Here is a 22,966-nt window from a genome sequence, read left to right on the forward strand (position 1 = left end):
CTAGGTGTACTGCTGCACCTGCACCAAGCCTTATTAAAGTCGGTGGAGCTCCACATGAGTGCAGAGAATAGCAGGACTGGAGCCATAGCTGGGTTGGTAGCGTAAAATAAATAAAAATAAAAAAATCCGTAAGTTTCTATTTGAAAATTAACATCCCAGCACTGCCCTAAAAGAAATTGTTGCTGCAGGAATTCTTTCCTGGATTTTTGTTCACTCATTCTGTGAGCAGTGTGAAGGCCTGTGGGAAGGCATATACTTTTAAAGACCAGTTTTACTGTGACAAGTAACAAATTTAAAATCATGAAGCAACAGAGTAGTTGGTCCATGTTGGATGCAGACATTCATCGGTACCTCTTTATAAAGAAAGTATAGTTTTTCTGTTGTAGCTAGACATTAAAATAATAGAAGGTGATTTAATTTTTCTTCCTGAAAATTTGCTCCTTCCATGTGGAATGTTTTTTGAAAGAAAGGTGTAGTCTAGTGGTATAAACAAAGGAGTGGAGCCCAGGTACCTCCTAAATTTTAATCATAGCTTTTACAGTGATTCCTTTTTGATGCTGGACAAGTCACTTTTAGTGTCCTCGTGTGAAAAGGGGGTATTAGTACTTTATATGCTGTTGTGAGAATTATTTAATATTTGTAAAGCCCTTTGAAATGGAAGAAGCAAAGTATTAAAACATTAGTGGAATAATTCTGTGACTTTTCTTTGTTCTTAATGATTACAGTGTGCACTGGCTTTCTTTGGTTAGTTTTTTTAAAAACAGTTTTTCATTTAATAGGAAGGATAGAACTAATTGAGATAATCTCTGATTTGAACTGTGTACTTGATATTTCTAAATAGACCTGGATGATGGCTGAGATTGTAATTAGCATTGCGTAGGTAATTCTATGTCCAGGTGTTACATAAATAATAAAATACTATACCTTCATTTAATCAAATTACCACCTGCCCAAGAAAACTGCAAACATAAAATGCATAATTATAAACAATTTACAGACCTGTAAATCCCAGTCTCAAGACAGAGGTTGAGTTTGAAGAGAAATCTTTTATTATTTTGAATAGAGACATGATTATCATTTATAAATCAACATAACTTTAGTATCCCTAAAGATTATTGTAACGGAGGACACTCGCCTCTCTGTGAATGCCTCTTGTCGTCTGCGTGTGGTGCTGCTACAATCTTTTTTTTTTTTCTCCTGGCACCCCCTGTAGGTTGTCGACCTCATTAGGCGGGTCTTCAATGGCTGAGCCCTCCGGTCAAGTCACACAGTCAATATTAATCCTTTCTGGGTATTCAAATTCAAAACAAATACAAACAAAAGTCTTCCAATCCCTGGCTCAAGATGGGCTCAGCCCCTCCTTCCTGAAAGTGTCTTTTCTCTTCAGTCCCTCTTGGGCTCCTTTAAATCTAGCCCTCTGTTTGGGCTTCTAAAGGAAACATATCCCCATCTTAGTACTTAGTAGGGTGACAAGACAGCAATTGTGAAAAATTGGGATGGGGGTAGGGGGATAATAGGAGCCTATATAAGAAAAAGACCCAAAAATCGGGACTGTCCCTATAAAATCAGGACATCTGGTCACCCTAGTACTTAGTGAAGAGTCCCACCAGAACTGCCAGTTTACTGTCACCAGGGCCTTCAGGCCTGTTTTGGGGGCCCTTTTTTGGGGCTTTTAAACTAGCTGTGTCTCCTTTCTAGGGCTTAGGCCACTCCAGCACTGGCTGGTGGGAGAACCCGGGCCTGCCCACTCCTCTAGGTCCCAACCTAGAGATTCTATAGATAGTGGCCACATGCTGCTTCCTTTACTTGGTTTTTGCTGGGCCTCTTCCCACCTGGCCTTTTCACCTCTGTCCATTACCTTCGGGCTAGAGCTCTCAGGTCCTTTCGCTCCCAGGTTTAGCAAATGCAGCACACTGAGCTCCTTTTGTCCAGAGCAAAGCACCCTTCTGCCCCTCTGGCCCCAGCTAGGAACTGACCTGCTCAGACCTGCAGCTCCTTTTATCTGAGACTGCTGCGCTCTGATTGACTGCATTTGTGCAGCCTTTCTAGGCAGGCCTGGGGGACCCACCTTCACTGCTCCTTTCTTGAGGAGGGATGTAGTAGGACCTTAAGGCTTCTAGCAGGGCGCCTGGAAGGGCCAGGTACACCCAGTCACAATTATACTCTAGTGTTTTTTAGTAACTTTTCCTATTCTTTCTGGTCTGATTTATTTCTTGTTCTTCCCTTTTAACTCCTCATTTCAGCATTATTTCTCTTTAAGGTCTAAATGTATTTGAACAAGGTGCTTCCCACTAGATGTACAGAATCATTTTCTTGACAGTGATACTCTCTGAGCTGCCTCCTTCACCTTAAGATCTTTCCTTTCCTTTTGAAATGCAAAAAATGACATTTTTATAAGTTTAGATGGCAAAAAAAGTACATAGATCTGCTTTCCACCCAAGTGGGCCTGCCTGACAACTCATTAACCTTCCAGCATTGACAGATACACAACACTTTTCAAAGATGACCAATTTTTGACCAAGACTAAGAATAGCAAAATTCTTCTTTTCAAAGCAAAGGAGTAACTTGCACTGACCAAACTGACGGTGTGTCCCCAGCCCTATGTGCACCTTCTCAATAAAACTTCTAGAATGTGTATCTTATGAGTTTCCTTGGCAACTGGCCACCATAACATTCCTGGCATGTGCCCAGCTTCACAAACCCTATGAATGCTGTGGGAGGTTTTTATATGGGTAAGTCTGTGCTGCCCAAGCCTTGAAAGCTATTGAAAAACTTGTAGGAAAGCAATTAATGAAGTGGCCCAGGAATACCTAAGAAGTGCAGCGAAATAACCACTCTCTAAGGAGACCTAGGCTACAAGAAGTGACCATAGCACACTGCATGGTAATTGTTCAACAAAACTTGCGTTGCAAAAGAAGGGTGAGGTGTTTAAAATAAGTTAATCAAAATGGCTAGTCAGAAGTGCAAGCAAGCTTTTTTTAAAAGAAAAATAGGGAAAATGTGGGTTTTTTTTTTCTTTAGAAAATTATGAAGGTAGAGAATAAACTATTGAAAAGTCTCATTCTCTGGTAGTCACAAATACAGTCTCCAAATTATTAGCTTTTTTGAGAATCAAGCCACTTCCAAGAATGGGTTCTTTCAAGTTTTCTTAATCTTATGTTTATTTTGCTCTGTAACAAATCTTTCTAACAGCATGAACAAATCTCCTAATGTTCATTTATTTATATGCAATATGGTTGACTGTATATTCTATTTTTATTTCAAATTTCCTATTCTGTATGGTTTTGACTTTGTAAATAATGTTTAATAGAGCTAGATGCATCCAGTAGTTTTTTTGACAACAATGTATTTAAGGATGTTCCCTGTCAGGAGATTTCTGGAGGCCTTGTCTCCAAAAGAAAACCAGATGGCTATAGACAGAGTTATTTTGACGTGCTGGACAGAATGGAAAATGCTTGAACCAAAAGTGAGCAATACTGCCTAGAACAGAGGTTCTCAAACTGTGGTCCATGGATCACTGGTGGTCCACAAATTCCATTCAGGTGGTCCATAGATAGTTCCCTCTAAGGTGCACACCTGGGTGGCCACACACGAGAGAATGAAGGGCCACCCACTGAATTAGTGGAGCCCCGCAGGCATGGCTCCACTAATTATGTGCCTGGACCCTGGAGAAGAGGCACATGTAAGGTGAGGTGGTGGCCTTGTGGGGAATAGGTGGGATGGGGCAGTGGGGTGGGAAGAAGGGATGGGGGGGAATCTGGGATGTGCAGGGCTGCGGTGGCCAGAGAAAGAGGGGACTTTCCCCAGCTCCAGGGTTGTGGCTGCCAGGGAGAGATGGCCTTCCTTCCCAGCCACAGCCAGGGGGAGAAGTGGCAGGGAGAGACGCCCCCTCCTTCCCAGCCCCAGCTCAGGGTCTGCCGCGGCGCAGGGGGGAGGGAGTACATCGGTCGCATTAGAAAGGTAAAACTACTGATATGAAAATATGAGTTATGTGCTTTTATTCGTAGAACAAAAAATGTTAATTATTAAGGGGTTTTTTTGTACGGTGCTTTTATCCAAAGTGCTTTACAATAGTTAGATAATGGTACAAACAGCATATGGAAATATTATTAAGTGGTTCACCAAGACCCTCAGCAATTTTCAAGTGGTCCGTGGAAAAAAAAAGTTTGAGAACCACTGGCCTAGAAGATGTAATTAGAGTAGCCTCAATGCTAAATTTATGTCAGAGCTTGCCAGGGCTGAGCTCCTGCACCTCTAGATTTGGAAGTTCATAGTGCTGGCATCTCTGGGCTTGCTGCATCAGTTACGATTGTAAAAAAAATTGCTTGAGCCCCAACACCTCTTTCATTACAAATTAAGAATTGGTAGCCTGGTGTATATGGTGCTTCAACATAATCCCGTTGGTAGCCTCTACTGCCTGTGGTGATCCGCTTTTTTCCCTTGCCCCTCTTCCCCCGCCTACAATTGAGAGTGCCTAAAGGGCAGGTGACGGTGAGAAAACTACCTCCTTTCCCTGAGGTTCAGTACTCACTGGTGTGCATGAGGTCTTGGTGGCACACGATGGCAGTATTTATAATTCCTTGTGTCAGGCTAGTGAATTTGACCCTACCAATGTTCATATTAAATCTAGCGTTCCTTAGGCGCCACTCAATCTTTTGTTCAACTGAAAAGTACTTAAAAGTAAGGCAAAACAAAATCACAGGCACACTTTATTAATTGTGTATTTCATCTGAAATGTTGATTTCTTAAGGGGCATTATGTAAATCTGGATAAAGTATTCTGCTTATAGCTTGTTCTGTAGAATGTCGTCTTTTGGGGGGGAGGTCCTTAAAATGTTTGGAAGTTTTTCTAAACTTTGCTTTAATACAAGTATGCAGTGCATTTTTAGGGTTATTATTTAAACACTTCAGATTATTTTTATCTAGTGTGTGTATTGGAGTGATGGATCATTATGATGGCTTGATAACTTAGGTCATCAGCACTGCGATGCTTGTAAAAGCCAAAGAAGTAAGCAGTCAATACAAATGTAGAATTACCTCAGTAAGAACGGTACGACTTTCTCTTGTTGGGGTCTACTTTTGCCTTTTGTACATATCAGTTTAATTTCAGCATTCATTGGAACTATGTATGCACAAAAGGGCAAAATTGACCTCAGTTATGTGGGAGGGGTTTGTTTCTTAAAGCTCTATCTGCTGCTTTGTGTGCTTAAAATATGTTTAATGTTTTCATGAAAACAATGTGATAATTTAATTCAGTAAACAATTTTCTTGTATATTTAACTGTTGTAACAGTGCTCTTTTGCACATCTGAAGTGATATTGTGTCTGGCAGAAATAGGAGTTCTCTTGTTTGTCTCCCACCTCTTTATTCCTTACTGGCCTTTTTTTACCTCAGCTGAACCACATCTCTTTATGCAACAAAAATGGTTTCATTTTATTGGTTTAAAAATGTAGATAAGGAGTTTATTTCCTGGTTACTGATAATATAGTGAATACTACTGTGGAGAACACATACGTACATATATACATACAAATATATAATTGATTCCAGTAAAAAGGTCCACAATGTAGCCTCCTGTCTTCTAGAGCAGTATTGATAATCTACATAAAATATGGTTTTAACCATGTAGAGATATCTTTTTATATGTGTTGTGATGTGGCAGTAGTGCTGCTGTATTTAAGGGCCTCTTAACATTTTTGAGGAATACTTGCCTTGGCTAGCTTAATTCCATATTGCCTGAAATTAGACATAAAGACCCTCTCTTTCGTATTTGTTAATATTTCCTGATTTTATATTTTAGACCTAAGAACTGTTTTGACAGCGTTTAAGCTGTTCAACAAGAGACGCTCTAATGGATGACGGAGAATTTCCTACAAATGATTTACTGATAGACGCAAAGGACAGACTTCATGCTGGTGACAGTGTGGGAAATGTGGGAACTCGTTTGGCTTCTTCATCTGATGAAAATGAAAATCAACTTGATGGTGACAGGAGTGAGGTTCTGACCAGCAGTGACAGTGCAATGGGAATGCATGAGAAGGTTGAGCAGGACAATATCAATAACAATGAAAATCTGGACAGTGGAGACTGTACACCAAGCTGCAAAGAAGATGAGACTGAGAAGATCTCTGAAAGTTTCTGTATGGACATTCATCGAGAGGAAAAGCCTGTTCTAGAAAAATGGACAGATGGAAAAAGAAGACCAACTTGCAAAAAAGACTCTTTTAGAAAATCTACAGGTATTTTCAAAAATTATATATTCTTGTTTGTTTTGTTTTGAATAATGAAGCTCTAGTTCTATTCCATGAGTCAGTCACATTTACAACTAATGTATACGCTTGTTTTTAGTTACAACAACTTTCAGTAAAATGGTATTACACCTCTACCCCAATGTGAATTAGGATACAATGTGGTAAAGCAGCGCTCCGGGGAGCGGGGCTACTTTACCTCGTTATATCCAAATTCGTGTTACCGCAAGTGGTTCCTCTACGTGCCCCCCCACCCCTTACTTGCTGCGGCCCCCCGCCCCAGCTCACCTCTGCCTCCTCCCACGAGTGCACCGCCGCTCTGCTTCTCCCCCCTCCCCACCCTCCCAGGCTTGCCGCGCCCAGCAGCTGATTCGCAGCAAGCCTTGGAGGGAGAGAGGGAGGTTAGAGAAGGGAGTGGCGGCGGCACGCTCACGGGAGGAGGCGGAGTGGAGGTGAGCTGGGGAGGGCCGCAGCTGGTAACCAGGGTGGGGAGGGCGCAGAGGAACCGCTCCCCGCCCCAACTCAACTCCGCTCTGCCTCCGTCTCCTCCCCTGAACGTGCCGCCCTGTTCCGCTTCCCCCATCCCCCCCACCCCACTTCCTTCCTTCCAGGCTTCCTGCGCCAAACAGCTGATTGGTGCAGCAAGCCTGGAAGGGACGGGGGGAGAAGCAGAGCGGCGGTGGCGTGCTCAGGGGAGGAGGCTGAGGCAGAGCGGAGGTGAGCTGGGGTGGGGAGTGGTTCCTCTCCCTACCCCGATATAATGTAGTCTCACCTATAATACAGTAAGATTTTTTTGGTTCCCAAAGATCGCATTATATCGGGGTAGAGGTGTGTTTATTGACATGCTGACAATAGTAAACCAGATACAAAATACAGACTGTCCCTACGTTTAGACCTCAAAATCTAAACCAGTGAGAGACAGTAAACAGTACACACTGGTGAAATAAATGAATGGATAAATTACGAAGTGAATTTCTGCCTGAAGTCCAAATACAGAGAACATGTTTCTTGATTATTTGAGTATTCAAAAGCAAGATTTTGGTGTCCTATTAAGGCATCAACGTTTGAAAACTTGGCTTCTATCACAAAATATCTTGATCTTGGACTGCTATTACCAGAATTTACTTAAGTTTACCAAGCTTAATAAATACTTCTACTATGTACATCTTGAGTAACACACTGTCCATAAAATATGTGTAAAGCTGCTGCCAAGTTTTTAGATTGTATAATTCACTCTTCCAAATCTAACTTTAGATCTTTAAACTAAGTGGCTAAGGATAAATTTTAAAATAATTTTCTATTACATATTCTGCTTTTTTTAAATGTTCCTTCCCTTTGCGAAAATGTTTCTGTTGATATTGATTTTACCATGTCCGGTTTTATACTTTTTGTAGTGTTGCAAAATATACTGATGAATACAGTGCAATTTGTTTTAACCTCATTGGTATCTTGGAGGATTGTTTAAAGGTCATTAGGTAGGATTCAGCGATGCCCAGGCTGGTTTTTTTCTACAATTTTTTTTCTCTTTGTTGTTGAAATTTTTGGGCTCTCGGCTGAGAATTAACAGCTAAACTGACTAGCCGTGTACAGTAGCAGGCATTTTCAATGTCACTTTTTTCATCTTGCACTACCAAAGCTATCCACTAAATAATCATTTTGTTTTTCCCTAGAAATACATGTTTTCAAACCAAGGTTTTACAAACACATTCTGGTGGGTGGTTTTATAACACTTGATTTGCTGTGCCCGAGAATTGTTTCCAGTGTTTTGTAACGTTTTCCTTGAATGATTTTTCAAATAAACCAGATACGGTGGAGGAGAAAGGAAGCTGTGGTCAGCCTGTGAGATTGGGTGTGCATTTTGTTGAATTTTGGGTTGTTTTCATATTGGTATCCTAATTCAAGGCCTAAGGAGATTTATGGTTTGGATAAATATCTAGAAGTTTGGATATTTATCTGAACTTATGGAAACTGCCCTATATGAAAGTCTGTGTTCCTCTCTCACTCCTGTCCTCCCTCCCTATCCAAAGAAACACTCCAACAATAGCCTCTCACTACTTACAGTTGTTTCTTGGAGAAAAAGTCCGCCTCCATAGTGTTTGTGCCAGTTCATCTTCAGGAGGCTTCTCCAAGCATTTCTTAGTGGCAATGGGGCATCTCCCTTTCTTTTCTCTTGGGAGAGACATACCAAAGCTTGGATTTGAGATATTTTGGTTCAATAATACATCTGAAGACAAATGAGCACTAAATGCAAGCAGAAAAGAATATAATTTAAAACATGCATGCATTCAAAAGACTTGTGTCAGAGATAAGATTTTAAATCCATACAAGTGTAAACAAACCAGAAGCTGATGATTTTAGAATTAAGGTAACTTGAGTGTAGAGCAGGGATCGGCAACCTTTGGCACGGGCCAAGGGATGCACTGGCCTCTCCTTCCCACAGCCCCCATTGGTCTGGAACGGCGAACTGCGGCCAGGGGGAGCTGTGGTTGGCCGAACCTGTGGATGCGGCAGGTAAAAAAAAAATGGCCCTGCCTGCCAGGGGTTTTCTCTGATGAACCGCGTACCAAAGGTTACCTATCCCTGGTATAGAGTGTGTTTTGACAGATGGACTCTAGTGTTAACATTTTGATTTCATCCATATTTCTTTACAGAGATGTGGGCATTAATGATTCTGCCATGTATGACCCTAAGCAGATCAGTAGAGACTATAGGTCTCTGGGAGTGAGGGTGAAGGAGTCAGGGTCATAGGTGGTGGTCTTTTGCACCCTGCCAGCTGAGGGAAAGGGCCCAGGCAGGGACAGATGCATCGTGGAGATGAATGCATGGCTACACAGATGATGCCAACAAGAGTCCTGTGGCTTTCTTGATCATGGAATGCTGTTCTCTGAAGAAGGACTTCTGGGAAGAGATGGGGTCCATCTGATGAAGGGGAAGAGCATTTTGAGACACCAACTCACCAATCTAGTGCAGTGGGCTTTAAACTAGGTTCAAAGGGGACAGGTGACAAAAGCCCACAGGTAAGTATTTTTTTTTTAAAAAAAAAGTTGACCTTCACAGGGGGCTGAAAGTTGGGGATGAAATGGAAGATTAGAGTAGGGTGAATAGGAGCAACAAGAGGGAAAACATTGGGGGCATCTGCTCAACATTTTAGATGTTAGTACACAAATGTAAGGAATATGAGGTGTAGATGGAAGAACTGGAATTCTAAATTCACAAGCCAAATTATGACTTAATTGGCATCAGAGATTTGGTGCGATAAATCTCATGGCGGGAATATTGGCATAGAGGGGGATAGCTTGTTCAGGAAGGACTGGCAGGGAAAAAAGGAGCAGTTATTACATTATACATCAACAATATATACACTTGTTCTGAGGTCCAGGAGGAGGTGGGATGCAGCCCAGTTGAAAGTCTCTGGATGAAGACAGAAGGGGGAAAAAAACAAGGGTGATGTCATGGTCGGGGTCTATTGTAGACCACCAAATCAGGAAGAGGAGGTGATGACACATTTCTAGAACAAACAACAGAAGTATCCAAAACACAAGACGTGATGGTAATGCAGGATTTCAAATACCCAGATATCTGTTGGAAAAGTAACATGGGAAAACACAGTAAGTTCTTGGAATGTGTTGGGAACAACTTCTTGTTTCAGAAGGTGGGGGAAGTAAATGGGGAGGCAGCCATTTAAGACTTGATTCTGGCCAGCAAGGAGGAGTTGGTTACAAATCTAAAGATGGACAGCAGCTTTGGTGAAAGTGATTCTGAAATGAGAGATTTCATGATCTAAGAAAAGGAAGGAGTAAGAGGAGCAGAATGCAGACAGTGGACTTAAAAGCAGAGTTTAACAAACTGAGAGAACTAGTAGATGCCATGGGAAGAAAACCTAAGAGGGGAAAAGGAATTCAGAAGAGTTGGCAGTTGTTGAAAACCAATATTTAGGGTACAACAGCAGACTATCCTGATGTGAAGAAACTAGTATGAGGCCAATGTGGCTGTAAAGAGCCCTTTAACTATTTGTTTATTTAGGAAATTTTAACAAGTTTACAAATCTTGGCTATCTAAATATCAGAGACAATACAACAATCATTACAACAGTGAGCTTTTGTTTAGAGAAACATTATACAGTAATATAATCATTAGACCCTCTCTTTCAGAGTAGCAGCCTGTTAGTCTGTATCCGCAAAAAGAAAAGGAGTACTTGTGGCACCTTAGAGACTAGCAAAATTATTTCAGCATAAGCTTTCATGAGCTACAGTTCACTTCATCAGGTGCATGTAGTGGAAAATACAGTGGGGAGATTTTATATACGCAGAGAACATGAAACAATGGGTGTTACCATACACACTGTAACAAGAGTGATCAGGAAAGGTGAGCTATTACGGGGAGGGGGCGGGAACCTTTTGTAGTGATAATCAAGGTTGGCCATTTCCAGCAGTTGACAAGAACGTGTGAGGAATGGGGGGGGAGGAAATAAACATGGGGAAATAGTTTTACTTTGTGTAATGATACATCCACTCCCAGGGAGTTACCAAGATGCAGAGTGAGCATCTTTACATTATGCTGACATGTTGTTTATAGTGATTCTACTAAATTGAGGAAAGTCTCTGATTGTATACATTTAACAGATCAGGCACGGCTATCAAATGTTAATATTGAAAAAACATTAGAACGTTAGATGGTTTTGCTTGGATTTTTTTTGCAGGTGAATATACTTTTCTGAGTATTGAGTAAAAGGTAACCCGATATCTCAACATCTATTTGTGCTCTTGACTGTTTTGCTGGGTACATCATTGTGGTGGTAACTTTTCCATAACAACCACCTCCCATATTTTTTTTGAACCATTCCTCTAGAGTTGGATTATTTTTCTTTCCAGTAGGAGGCTATCAGTACCCTAGCAACTACTAGCAGGTGTGAGATTAATTCTTCTTTTCCTTCTGTGTGACTGTTTCCCCAAGGAAGCTCCAAGAGGATTACCAAAGGATCATTTGGTAATAAATGTCCAATAATTTGTGATATTTAGTTACAAATTGCATCCCAATACACTCTAGTGACAGGACACATCCAACATATATGCATAAAATCTGCTGTTTCACCACAATTTTCCCACCATTTATCCCATTCAATCTCTATCTGTTTTAAACCTAATTGGTGTAAGGTACCATTGAAACGGTAACTGAAAGACATTTTCTTTTATTGTGCTACAGACTCTGGTTGCTGGTCCCCTTTTCCAGATCAAACCCCATTCCTGTGTGGTAATTTGTCTATCCAGATTCTTTTCCCAGTGTTTCATCTATGGACTTTTTTTTTTCCATTACAAAATTTGTCTGCAAAGATTGATGTAAATGAGTTATAATTTTTTGTTTCCAGACACCACCATCACTTCTGTGCATTAGCTTTCTTTCTAAAACAGCTTTTCTAGACAGTTGAGAAACATGCCCAACTTGAAAGTTTAAGTACTATCGGAGAGTGGGCCAGTAAAAGTTAGTTTTGATCTCTAAATAGGTTTGAAAAGTTTCTTTACAGAATAGTTGGTCAACCATTTGTATTCAATGGCTCTCTCAATCTTTAAAGCTATCTGCTTTGTGACTTGGAATATGATCCAGATTATTTGCAATGTGTGTTACTGGCAAGGAAAAATAACCTACTTTATCTCCAGTTCTATACCAAACCCATGAAGTAGCTTTTGCTAAAGGATGTGTATAAATTTCCAGAGGGTGGGTTTTGTTTTGTTTTTTTAATTATTTATTTATTAATCCTTGGGAGTCTAGTTGAGTAGAGACTCAGTGTTTGGTTGGGTTAGAGTACACACAATCCACTACTGCTTTAAACTCGTTGTCTTGTAGTACCATAAAATATTTGGAACAGTTAGTCCATAGTTCACTCTGGTAAATGGTTTCAGAGTAGCAGGCGTGTTAGTCTGTATCCACAAAAAGAAAAGGAGTACTTGTGGCACTTTAGAGACTAACAAATTTATTTGAGCATAAGCTTTCGTGAGCTACAGCTCACTTCATCAGATGCATGCAGTGGAAAATACAGTGGGGAGATTTTATATGCACAGAGAACATGAAACAATGAGTGTTACCATACACACTGTAACAAGAGTGATCAGGTAAGGTGAGCTATTACCAGCAGGAGAGTGGAGGGGAACCTTTTGTAGTGATAAGCCTTTTGCTCTGTCAGTCTGTTTCTTCCCTTCAGCAGGTGGGTACTGTAGTTGTAAGTGATAGAGATCTTGTAGGTGTTTGTCTCTGTCTGAGGGGTTGGAGCAAATGCAGTTGTATTGTAGAGCTCGGCTGTAGACAATGGATTGTGTGGTGTGGTCTGGATGAAAGCTGGAGGCATGTAGGTAAGCAGAGCGGTCAGTAGGTTTCTGGTATAGGGTGGTGGTTATGTGACCATCGCTTATTAGCACCATAGTGTCCAGGAAGTGGATCTCTTGTGTGGACTGGTCCAGGCTGAGGTTAATGGTGGGATGGAAATTGTTGAAATCATGGTGGAATTCCTCAAGGGCTTCTTTTCCATGGGTCCAGATGATGAAGATGTCATCAATGTAGCGCAAGTAGAGTAGGTGCATTAGGGGACGAGAGCTGAGGAAGCGTTCTAAGTCAGCCATAAAAATGCTGAAGTGAAGAAACAGATTGACAGAGCCAGAAGAGTACCCAGAAGTTACCTACTACCGGACAGGCCCAACAAAGAAAATAACAGAACGCCACTAGCCATCACCTTCAGCCCCCAACTAAAACCTCTTCAGCACATCATCAAGGATCTACAACCTGTCCTGAAGGATGACTCATCACTCTCACAGATCTTGGGAGACAGGCCAGTTCTTGCTTACAGACATCCCCCCAACCTGAAGCAAATACTCACCAGCAACCACACGCCACGCGAGAAAAACGCTAACTCAGGAACCTATCGTTGCAACAAAGCCCATTGCCAACTGTGTCCACATATCTATTCAGGGGACATCATCATAGGGCCCCTAATCACATCAGCCATACTATCAGAGGCCCATTCACCTGCACATCTACCAGTGTGATATATGCCATCATGTGCCAGCAATGCCCCTCTGCCATGTACACTGGCCAAACTGGACAGTCTCTACGTAAAAGAATAAATGGACACAAATCAGATGTCAAGAATTATAACATTCAGAAACCAGTTGGAGAACGCTTCAATCTCTTTGGTCACTCAGTTACAGACCTAAAAGTGGCAATTCTTCAACAAAAAAACTTCAAAAACAGACTCCAACGAGAGACTGCTGAATTGGAATTAATTTGCAAACTGGATACAATTAACTTAGGCTTGAGTAAAGACTGGGAGTGGATGTGTCATTACACAAAGTAAAAATATTTCCCCATGTTCTCTCCCCCCCCCCCCCCGTTCCTCGCACGTTCTTGTCAATTGCTGGAAATGGCCTACCATGATTATCATGACAAAATGTCCCCGTCCCCCCCCCCCAAATCTCCTGCTGGTAATAGCTAACCTTACCTGATCACTCTTGTTACAGTGTGTATGGTAACACCCATTTTTTCATGTTCTCTGTGTACATAAAATCTCCCCACTGTATTTTCCACTGCATGCATCGGATGAAGTGAGCTGTAGCTCATGAAAGCTTATGCTCTAATAAATTTGTTAGTCTCTAAGGTGCCACAAGTACTCCTTTTCTTTCTGTTAAATGGGTCTGTTCAAAGTATCTGCATTTACTCTTGGTCTTTCCTTATTCTGTATAGTTTTCCACATCAGGAACATTTTTATGACCTGAAAATACAACAGAAATCCTACCAAAAATGGAAACATAGAAAAATTGCTAAGAATGAGTACCAAAGAATAGCACAAGCATATAGAGATAAAATCAGAAAGTCTAAGGCATAACATGAGTTACAGCTAGCCATGGATATAAAAGGCAATAAGAAGAGGTTTTATAAATACGTTAGGAGCAAGACTCAGATGAAGGAAAGTGTAGGTCGCTACTTATCAGGGAAGGAGAGCTAATAATGGAGATGTTTAATACTTAATAAAAGAGCTGAGATGTTTAATGCCTCTTTTGCCTCAGTCTTCACTAAAAAATTGTGACCTAGTGCTTAACACAGGAGTGGGCAAATTGTGGCCCGCAGGCCTCTTCCGGCTCTCTTAATCCGGCCCTCGAGCTCCCACCATGGAGCGGGTTTGGGGGCTTGCCTTGCTCCGGCGTTCCAGCCAGGGGGCTTTCTGCGCAGCTCCTGGAAACAATGGCATGTCTCCATTCCGGCTCCTATGTGTAGGGGCAGCCCGCCAAGGGGGCTCCACATGCACACTGCCCATGCCCCAAGTGCCACCCACTGCAGCTCCCATTAGCTGGCGCCTGCCAGAGGGGGGAATGTTGCTGCTTCGGGGAGCTGCTTGAGGTAAGCGCCACCCAGAGCCTGCACCCCGACCCTCCCCCACCACCACACACGCCTCAACCCCCTGCCCCAGCCCTGATTCCCCTCCCGCCCTCTGAACCCTTCAATCCCAGCCCAGAGCACCCTCCTGCACCCCAAACCCCTCACCCCCAGCTCCACCCCAGAGCCCACACCCCCAGCCGGAGCCCTAACCCCCCCCCGCACCTCAACCCCCTGCCACAGCCCGGAGCCCCCTCCCATACCCTGAACTCCTCATTTCTCGCCCCACCCCAGATCCCACACCCCCAGTTGGAGCCTGCACCCCAACCCCCAATTTTGTGAGCGTTCATGACTTGCCATACAATTGCCATACCCAGATGTGGCCCTCAGGCCAAAAAGTTTGCCCACCTCTGGCTTAACACAATCTTAACAACAAGGGGAAAGAAACACAAATAAGAATAGGGAAAGAACAGGTTAAATAATATTTATAAAGTTAGATGTATTTTAGTCAGCAGGGCCTGACCCAATGTATCCTAAGAGTACTTAAGGAACTAGCTGAAGCAATCTCAGAAACATTAGTGATTATCTTCGATACCTCATGGAGGACAGGTGAAATCATAGAGAACTGAAGAAGAGCAAATATAGTATCTGTATTTAGAAGGAGACGAAAAAGGACCCAGGGAATTATAGACCAGTGAGCCTAACTGTGATACCTGGAAAGATACTAAAACAAATTATAAAACAATCCATTTGTATACACCTAAAGGATAATAGAGTGATAAGTAATAGCCATCATGGATTTGTCAAGAAGAAACCATAGAATCATAGAAATGTAAGGCTGGAAGGGACCTAGAAAAGTCATCAAGTCCAACTTCTTGCACTGAGGAAGGACCAAGTAAATCTAGACTACCTCTGCCAGATATTTGTCTAACCTGTTCTTAAAAACCTCAGATGATAGGGATTCCATAACCTCCCTTGGAAGCCTTATTTCAGTGCTTTAACTAACCTCATGTTTAAAAGTTTTTCCTTTTTAACCTAAATTTCTCTTGCTGCAGATTAAGCCTATTAGGTCTTGTCCTACCTCCAGTAGACATGGAGAACAATTGATCACCATTCTCTTATAACAGCCCTTAACATAGTTGAAGACTGTGAACAAGTCCCCCTCCTCAGTCGTCTTTTCTCAAGGCTAAACATGCCCACTTTTTTAAACCTTTCCTCATAGGTCAGGTTTTCTAAACCATTTATCATCTTTGTAGCTCTACTCTGGACTCTCTCCAGTTTGTTTAGATCTTTCCTTAAGTGTGGTGCCCAGAACTGGACACAGCACTCCAGCTGAGGCCTCACATGTGCTGAATAGTAGGACGATTTTCTCCTGTGACTTGCATATGACACTCCTGTTAATACACCACAGAATGATATTTAACATGGGAGCATAATGCAGTAAAATTTTATTCCATGAGCAAATTAGTGATGGAAAGGTAAGGGAGCTGTCATTTGATTTGTAAAGATCTACAGAATCATAATTTCAATGGTATCACCCACTGCACTGTGGCAGTGAGAACTGGTTATCTCCTGGCTCCCAGCTCCAGGTCCTCTGGTTGCTGGAAATTTTGATAATACGTCGTCAGAAATGGGTCATGTTGAGTATCATTCAAAAGCCCTTTCTCCCATGAATACAATGGTACCAAATATGACAAACCTAGAACAGTTATATAGATATATTCTGGAGAACATGTTTACAAATTAATGTTTTTTAAATGATACTTTAACACAGGGATGCATTGCTTTGGTAATCCTAGGGAAGTTAGCCTGGACATCTCTGAGTGAAAACATTTATATAAGTCATCAGCAGTGTCATCTCTGCTTAGGGCACTGCTGCTAGACATGTCACACTGATCCTCATCCACACTGCACTCGCACATCCCCATACAAGACAGACTGCTGGCCAAACATTTGCAGGGTGGTGAGCATCTGGTGTTTGCATATAAGCATTTGATTAAATGAAGGATGGATTCAGGAGTGCATGTTACTTCAGATGTAAGTAGTGTGCTCTGTTCATCCTCCAAGACCCTTTGTGCTCAATAGGGGAGGGTAGTTTTGGATATGCTCATTCTTCCAGGAGCCATTCCATTGCTGGATAATAGCAGGTATAAATGCACCCCTTGTTGGTGGCAGTTTGTCTCCATTTTCTGCTTGAAAAACATCCACCAGTGTAGCTCTGCAAGTGTTATAATGTTGGTCTTCAAATGGTAAACTCAGAGTGTGAATGCCTCTAGTGAATTTATGACCTTATCAGTGACTGTCTCAGCCATTCTGAGCACCTACAGAGTGAGGAAAAAGTCTTCGGAGACTGAACCAAATGAGTTCCAGTCAGATAGTTTGGTCGTTCCAGCCAAAGTTTCAGTAGTGTCACATCCTGAAAGGACATGGAAACCTAGCAGTGCGGCAGATTTTAATAGACCAAGTGATCGGTACAAGTCTCTGACCCCTGTGGAGAACCACTGGATACCTCCATCCAGTTTGACAGTGAACCATTGATAATTACTCTTTGGGTATGATTAGGGCCCTACCCACAGTGCATTTTGGTGAATTTCACAGTCATAGGATTTTAAAAATCATAAATTTCATTATTTCAGATATTTAAATCTGAAAATTCATGGTGTTGTAACTCTAGGGGTCCTGACCCAAAAGGGGGTGGGTCACAAGGTTATTGTAGGGGTTTGCAGTTTTGTTGCCCTTACTTTGGCGCTGCTCATGGCGGTTTTGCTGCCTTCAGAGCTGGGCAGCTGGAGACCAGCAGCTGGTGGCTGGGAGCCCAGCTCGGAAGGCAGCACCATTGGTAACAGCAGTGCAGAAGTAAAGATGGCATGGTATGGTATTGCCACCTTTACTTGTGTGCTTCTGCCTTCAGAGCTGCGTCCTTGGCCAGCATCTGCCACTCTCCAGCCACCCAGCTCTGAAGGCACTGCAGAAGGAAGGGTGGCAATACCATTAATCCTCCTAAAATAACCTTGAGACCCTCCTCCCCGCAACTCCCTTTTGGGTCAGGGCCCCCAGTTTGAGAAATGCTGGTCTCCTCCGAAATCTGTATAGTTTCGGATAAAAGTACACAAAAGACCAGATTTCACGGTGGAGACCAGATTTCATGGTCCGGGACGTGTTTTTCACGGCGTGAATTTGGTAGGGCCCCAAGTATGATCTTTCAACCAGTTGTGCATCCACCTTATAGTAATTTAATCTAGACCATATTTCCCTAGTTTGCTAATGAGGACATCTTATGGGACTGTGTCATGGGGTTTCTACTCACTGCAGCTGTTCTGGGAATTAGCTCTCTTCCGGGCCCAATGCCTTCATTTGTAGTCTCCCTCAGGAGCTGCAACTTCCTCTTCATGACTTGGCCCTCTGGCCAGGTCACTGGATGGTTTCCCCTTCTAGGGTATAGGGTCTCACTGTACTTGCTGTCCAGGCTATGCCACTTTACAAACCCATGTCTAAATTTATTATCTGCTATCTTCTCCATATACTTTTTGGAATTGCTGTTGTCTGGATTTATTCCCGCTACTTCATGACTTACCACGTTCACAGAGTAAAATCCTGACCCTATTGATGTCAATGTGAGCTTTGACATTGACTTCAATGGGGAAAGGATTTCACCCAAAGACTATGAAAACAAAAGGTCCTGTGAAAATCCATATTGACATTTCAAGTAGTGTATCATTAGAGAGACATAGGAAGAATTACAAGGGGAATGTTACAGCATGCTCTGATTTGCTTCTGTTTCAGTACTATGGCATGTTATAAAAACTTGGGAATTTCTCAGAAAAGCAAATAAATGAATGCTTAGGAAACTGGCTCTGTGACCGTCAAGATTTGGAAGATTGGATATTGGGTGATAACTGCAAAGAAAATATGATTTCTTTAGTTCTCTTCAAAGTTTGCTCAGTGCAGAGTTCCAGAGATTTCACATGAGAAGTGTATCTGTACGTGGAAACTCTAGGTTATATTTGAAATAGGGCTGTTGATTAATCGCAGTTAACTCACACGATTAACTCAAAATTAATCACAATTAATCGCAGTTATAATCGCACTGTTAAACAATAGAATACCAATTGAAATTTATTAAATATTTTCGATGTTTTTCTGCATTTTCATATATACTGGCTTCTGTGTTATAATTGAAATCAAAGTGGATATTTTTGATTATAAATATTTGCACTGTAAAAATGATAAAAGAAATATTTTTCAATTTATCTCATGCAAGCACTGTAGTGCAATGTTTGTCATGAAAGTTCAACTTACAATTGTAGATTTTTTTGTTACATAACTGCACTTAAAAACAAAACAATGTAAAACTTCAGAGTCTACTAGTCCACTCAGTCCTACTTCTTGTTCAGCCAATCGCTAAGACAAATAAATTTGTTTACATTTACAGGAGATAATGCTGCCTGCTTCTTATTTACAATGTCACCTGAAAGTGAGAACAGGTGTTTGCATGGCACTTTGGTAGCTGATGTTGCAAGGTATTTACATGCCAGCAGGGGTAAAAGTGAGCCGGTACAGGCTGGTACGGCGTACCTGTAAGGAGGCAGTACTGGCCTGCGGCAGCACTTTAACATCCCTTCCCCTTTTGCCTCCCCCATCAGCGGCCCAGGGCAAAAGGGCAGCTGCCCTGGGGGTGGTGATTTAAAAGGGCTTGGGGTTCCCAGCTGCTGCCACTGCTACTGCAGCAGTGGCCAGAGTCTCGGGCCCTTTTAAATTGCTGCTGGAGCCCCTGGCGGCAGGGCCCAGGCACCACGGAGGGGCTGGTGGGGGGGCTGACCCCACCCCTGCCCCTTCCATCCGAGGCACTGGCCCTCGTACCGGTAAGAATCTATTATTACTTTCACTGCTGCATGCCAAATATGCTAAACATTCATATGCCCCTTCAAGCTTCAGCCACCATTCCATGCTTCCCTGCTGATGATGCTCGTTAAAAAAATAATGCATTAATTAATTTTGTGATTGAGCTCCTTGTGAGAGAATTGTATGTCTCCTGTTCTGTTTTACCTGCATTCTGCCATGTATTTCATGTTATAGCAGTCTCGGATGATGACCCAGCACATGTTTATTTTAAGAACACTTTCACAGCAGATTTGACAAAACACAAAGAAGGTACCAATGTGCGATTTCTAAAAATAGCTACAGCACTCAACCCAAGGTTTAAGAATCTGAAATGCCATTCAAAATCTGAGGGACGAGATGTGGAGCATGCTTTCAGAAGTCTTAAAAGAGCAACACTCAGATACGGAAACTACAGAACCCGAACCACCAAAAAAGAAAATGAACCTTCTGCTGGTGGCATCTGATTCAGATGATGAAAATGAACATGCGTTGGTCTACTCTGGTTTCGATTGCTTTCGAGCAGAACCCATCTTCAGCATGGGGCTGTGTCATGTCCTCTGGAATGGTGGTTGAGGTATGAAGGGACATGAATCTTTAGCGGATCTGGCACACAAATATCTTGTGACGCCGGCTACAACAGTGCCACGCGAACGCTTATCTTACTGTAGACAAGAAACGGGCAGCATTATCTCCTGCAAATTGCAACCAAACTTGTTTGTCTGAGCAATTGGCTGAAGTAGGACTGAGTGAACTTTTAGCCTCTAAAGTTTTACATTGTTTTATTTTGGAATGCAGTTAATTTTGTACATAATTCTACATTTATAAGTTCAACTTTCATGATAAAGAGAGTGCACTACAGTACTTGTATTAGGTGAATTGAAAAATACTATTTCTTTTGTTTTTTACAGTGCAAATATTTGTAATAAAAATATAAAGTGAGCACTGTACACTGCATTCTGTGTTGTAATTGAAATCAATATATTTGAAAATGTAGAAAACATCCAAAAATATTTAAATAAATAGTATTCTATTATTGTTTAACAGCACGATTAATTGCGATTAATTTTTTTAATTGCTTGACCGCCCTAAAACAAATACAAGCCCTGAATGACTGAAAGTGTTCAGATGGTCAATTAAGATCACCCAAATAACTAATTCTGTCCCCTGACACCATTCTGAGAACAACCAGAAAATCTGAGGTAGCTTTATCCTTCTATCACACAAGTTAATGAAAAGTAAAAGGGAAGTATTAACACTTTTTGTGGTCGCTAATGAACTTAATTTGTGTATGGATGGATAAAATAGTTCGTGTTTTGGGTGGTCGTTCGATTACATGGTTGTGTGTATGTGTGCTTGCAAAATGGATCCTTTATACCTGGAAATTTCATGATTTTTAAATTTTTGTGTTTAAGAAAATGGTAATGTTCATTTAAGGCAGGGGTTCTCAACCTTTTTCTTTGAGTCCCTCCCCCGCCCCTTCCCCATGCTATGAAAACTCCATGGCCCACCTGTGCCAAAACAACTGTTTTTCTGCATATAAAAGCCAGGGCTGGCATTAGGGGGTAGCAAGCAGGGCAATTACCTGGGGCCTCATGCCATAGGGGGATGTGCAAAGCTAAGTTGCTCAGGCTTCGGTGTCAGCCCCATGCGGTGGGGTTTGGGGCCCCAGGCTTCAACCCCATGCGGTGGGGCTTCATCTTTCTTTCCTGGGCCTCAGCATGTTGAATGCTGGCCCTGCTTGGCGGACCCCCTGAACCAGTTCACAGCCCTCCTAGTGGGCCCCAGACCCCTAGTTGAGAACCACTGATTTAAGGGACCTTCGGCTGAAATAACTGATAGATTCTTTCAGCCTTCATTCTTAATTAACAAAGTTTACTTTGTCTGGGATTTTCCCTACGTTTATAAAAATATTTAAGAATTTTGTAGTAACAGAATTCCTTGCAGATACTTGCATAATGACAGGTTTCAGAGTAGCAGCCGTGTTAGTCTGTATTCGCAAAAAGAAAAGGAGTACTTGTGGCACCTTAGAGACTAACAAATTTTTTGAGCATAAGCTTTCGTGAGCTACAGCTCAATGCATCCAATGAAGTGAGCTGTAGCTCACGAAAGCTTATGCTCACATAAATTTGTTAGTCTCTAAGGTGCCACAAGTACTCCTTTTCTTCTTGCAGATGCTGTGAGCTGTTCAGGTACTGAGACATTGTCAGCTGCAGAGCATGCTGTTCCTTCCCAAACAGCCTTCTGTCCTCATATCTAGAGAGAGAATATTTAGGCAATTCTCTCATAAATTTTTTAAAATAAATTCATTTACCCCATGTGTTGTACCAATAAAATAAAAACCAGCAGGATCTTATTAAAGGGAAAAAGGCAAAATACCACATTTATTGTGAATACAGAAAGAATCATAGTAAGCAGTTAGTTATAGCTATAACATTCCATTCAATCTCATATTTATCCACACATTCATTCATACAAACACACACACACATATACACACCCACACACACAGGTTCTGCAAGGTTGTTATCATAGTTACCAGCCTTAGAGTTGCTCATGCCAAGCCACTGGCCAGGTGGCCTGGACATGAGGAGGGAGCAGGGCCTTGTCAGATGCTCATCTGATGCTCCTGGAAGTTGGTTTGCAGAATCAGACCCCAAAGTTCTCACTTTTTAGAGTCTATTTTTATAGGAATTTCTTCCTATGCCAGTCTATGGGAATTGCTTCATCATGCTGTTGCTGAATCAATCAGCAGATAGCACATTCCTGATGGCTCCAAGATGTTATCTTGTTCTTTGGTTCTCCCATCCTTGAGGCTGTTGGGTGGATTCCAGTCTGCCCTCCGGGGGGGTCGTCTGGTTATTTCCACTTGACGCCTTCTTCAGCCCACGGACACTGGATTCTTAGGCTGGCACCTCCCTGATCATTCAGTTATTATCCACACCAAGCATCCATCCACATACATCCTCTATCTCTATTTTAATCACAATTGTTAATACAACAAAAGGGTGGGGAGTCTCTGGGTGCTGTTTCTGTTGTTAGAGTATTGCTTTGAGTCTCTCTCTCTGTGAATTGCTTTGAGAATAGACTCTGTCTTAGAATGTACTAACACAATTAGCAGCTTGCAAGTTTCACACACAGAGGGAGAGAAACAGTACCAAAAACCAAGAGACCTCTTAATTAGTAATACCCTGGAATTTAAACTCTGGGGAATCAAACTCATTTGTGATTTTAATACAGAACTTCTTTAATATGATCCAACACATGTTCCTTTCTTTTAAGTCTGTTGACAGGGTAAACACATTGAGCAGTAATCTAGGATATGTTACCAACAGGTTTATTATTTACTATTATTAATCATTTGTTTATGCTGTGATGTACTTCAAGCATTCCAACATTCCAGAAAGAATGATTTGTGGGGGGGACCTTGTCCCAGGGAGCATGCAGTCCAAGGATAAACAGAGCTTACCTTACCATTTTAGA

At 41.9% G+C, this 22,966-nt stretch overlaps 1 protein-coding gene and 1 long non-coding RNA gene across 10 annotated transcripts in view; one reads left to right on the top strand and one right to left on the bottom strand.

Annotated features, from left to right (window-relative positions):
- LOC140909307 (uncharacterized) overlaps positions 1–22,364 on the bottom strand; it is a 31,596-nt gene extending 9,232 nt beyond the window's left edge. The window contains exons 1-3 of one of the 2 annotated variants that reach the window (XR_012158171.2): positions 22,023–22,364; positions 8,307–8,488; positions 1,037–1,287 (exon numbers count right to left, since the gene is read on the bottom strand). This is a non-coding gene — a long non-coding RNA (uncharacterized LOC140909307). Of the gene's footprint in view, positions 1–1,036; positions 1,288–8,306; positions 8,489–22,022 lie in introns of those variants that run through there. The other variant, XR_012158170.2, reaches the window with a different exon arrangement.
- Positions 1–22,966, top strand: part of CNST (consortin, connexin sorting protein) — a 107,298-nt gene that overhangs the window by 16,927 nt on the left and 67,405 nt on the right. For all 8 annotated transcript variants that reach the window (XM_073338302.2, XM_073338303.2, XM_073338306.2 and 5 more), the window contains one exon: positions 5,800–6,238. In XM_073338302.2, the coding sequence (XP_073194403.1) occupies positions 5,851–6,238 (388 nt within the window). In that variant the 5' untranslated portion in view covers positions 5,800–5,850. The remainder of the gene's footprint in view (positions 1–5,799; positions 6,239–22,966) is intronic.

Source organism: Lepidochelys kempii, chromosome 3 (assembly GCF_965140285.1).
Source record: "Lepidochelys kempii isolate rLepKem1 chromosome 3, rLepKem1.hap1, whole genome shotgun sequence".
Classification (NCBI taxonomy): domain Eukaryota; kingdom Metazoa; phylum Chordata; order Testudines; family Cheloniidae; genus Lepidochelys; species Lepidochelys kempii.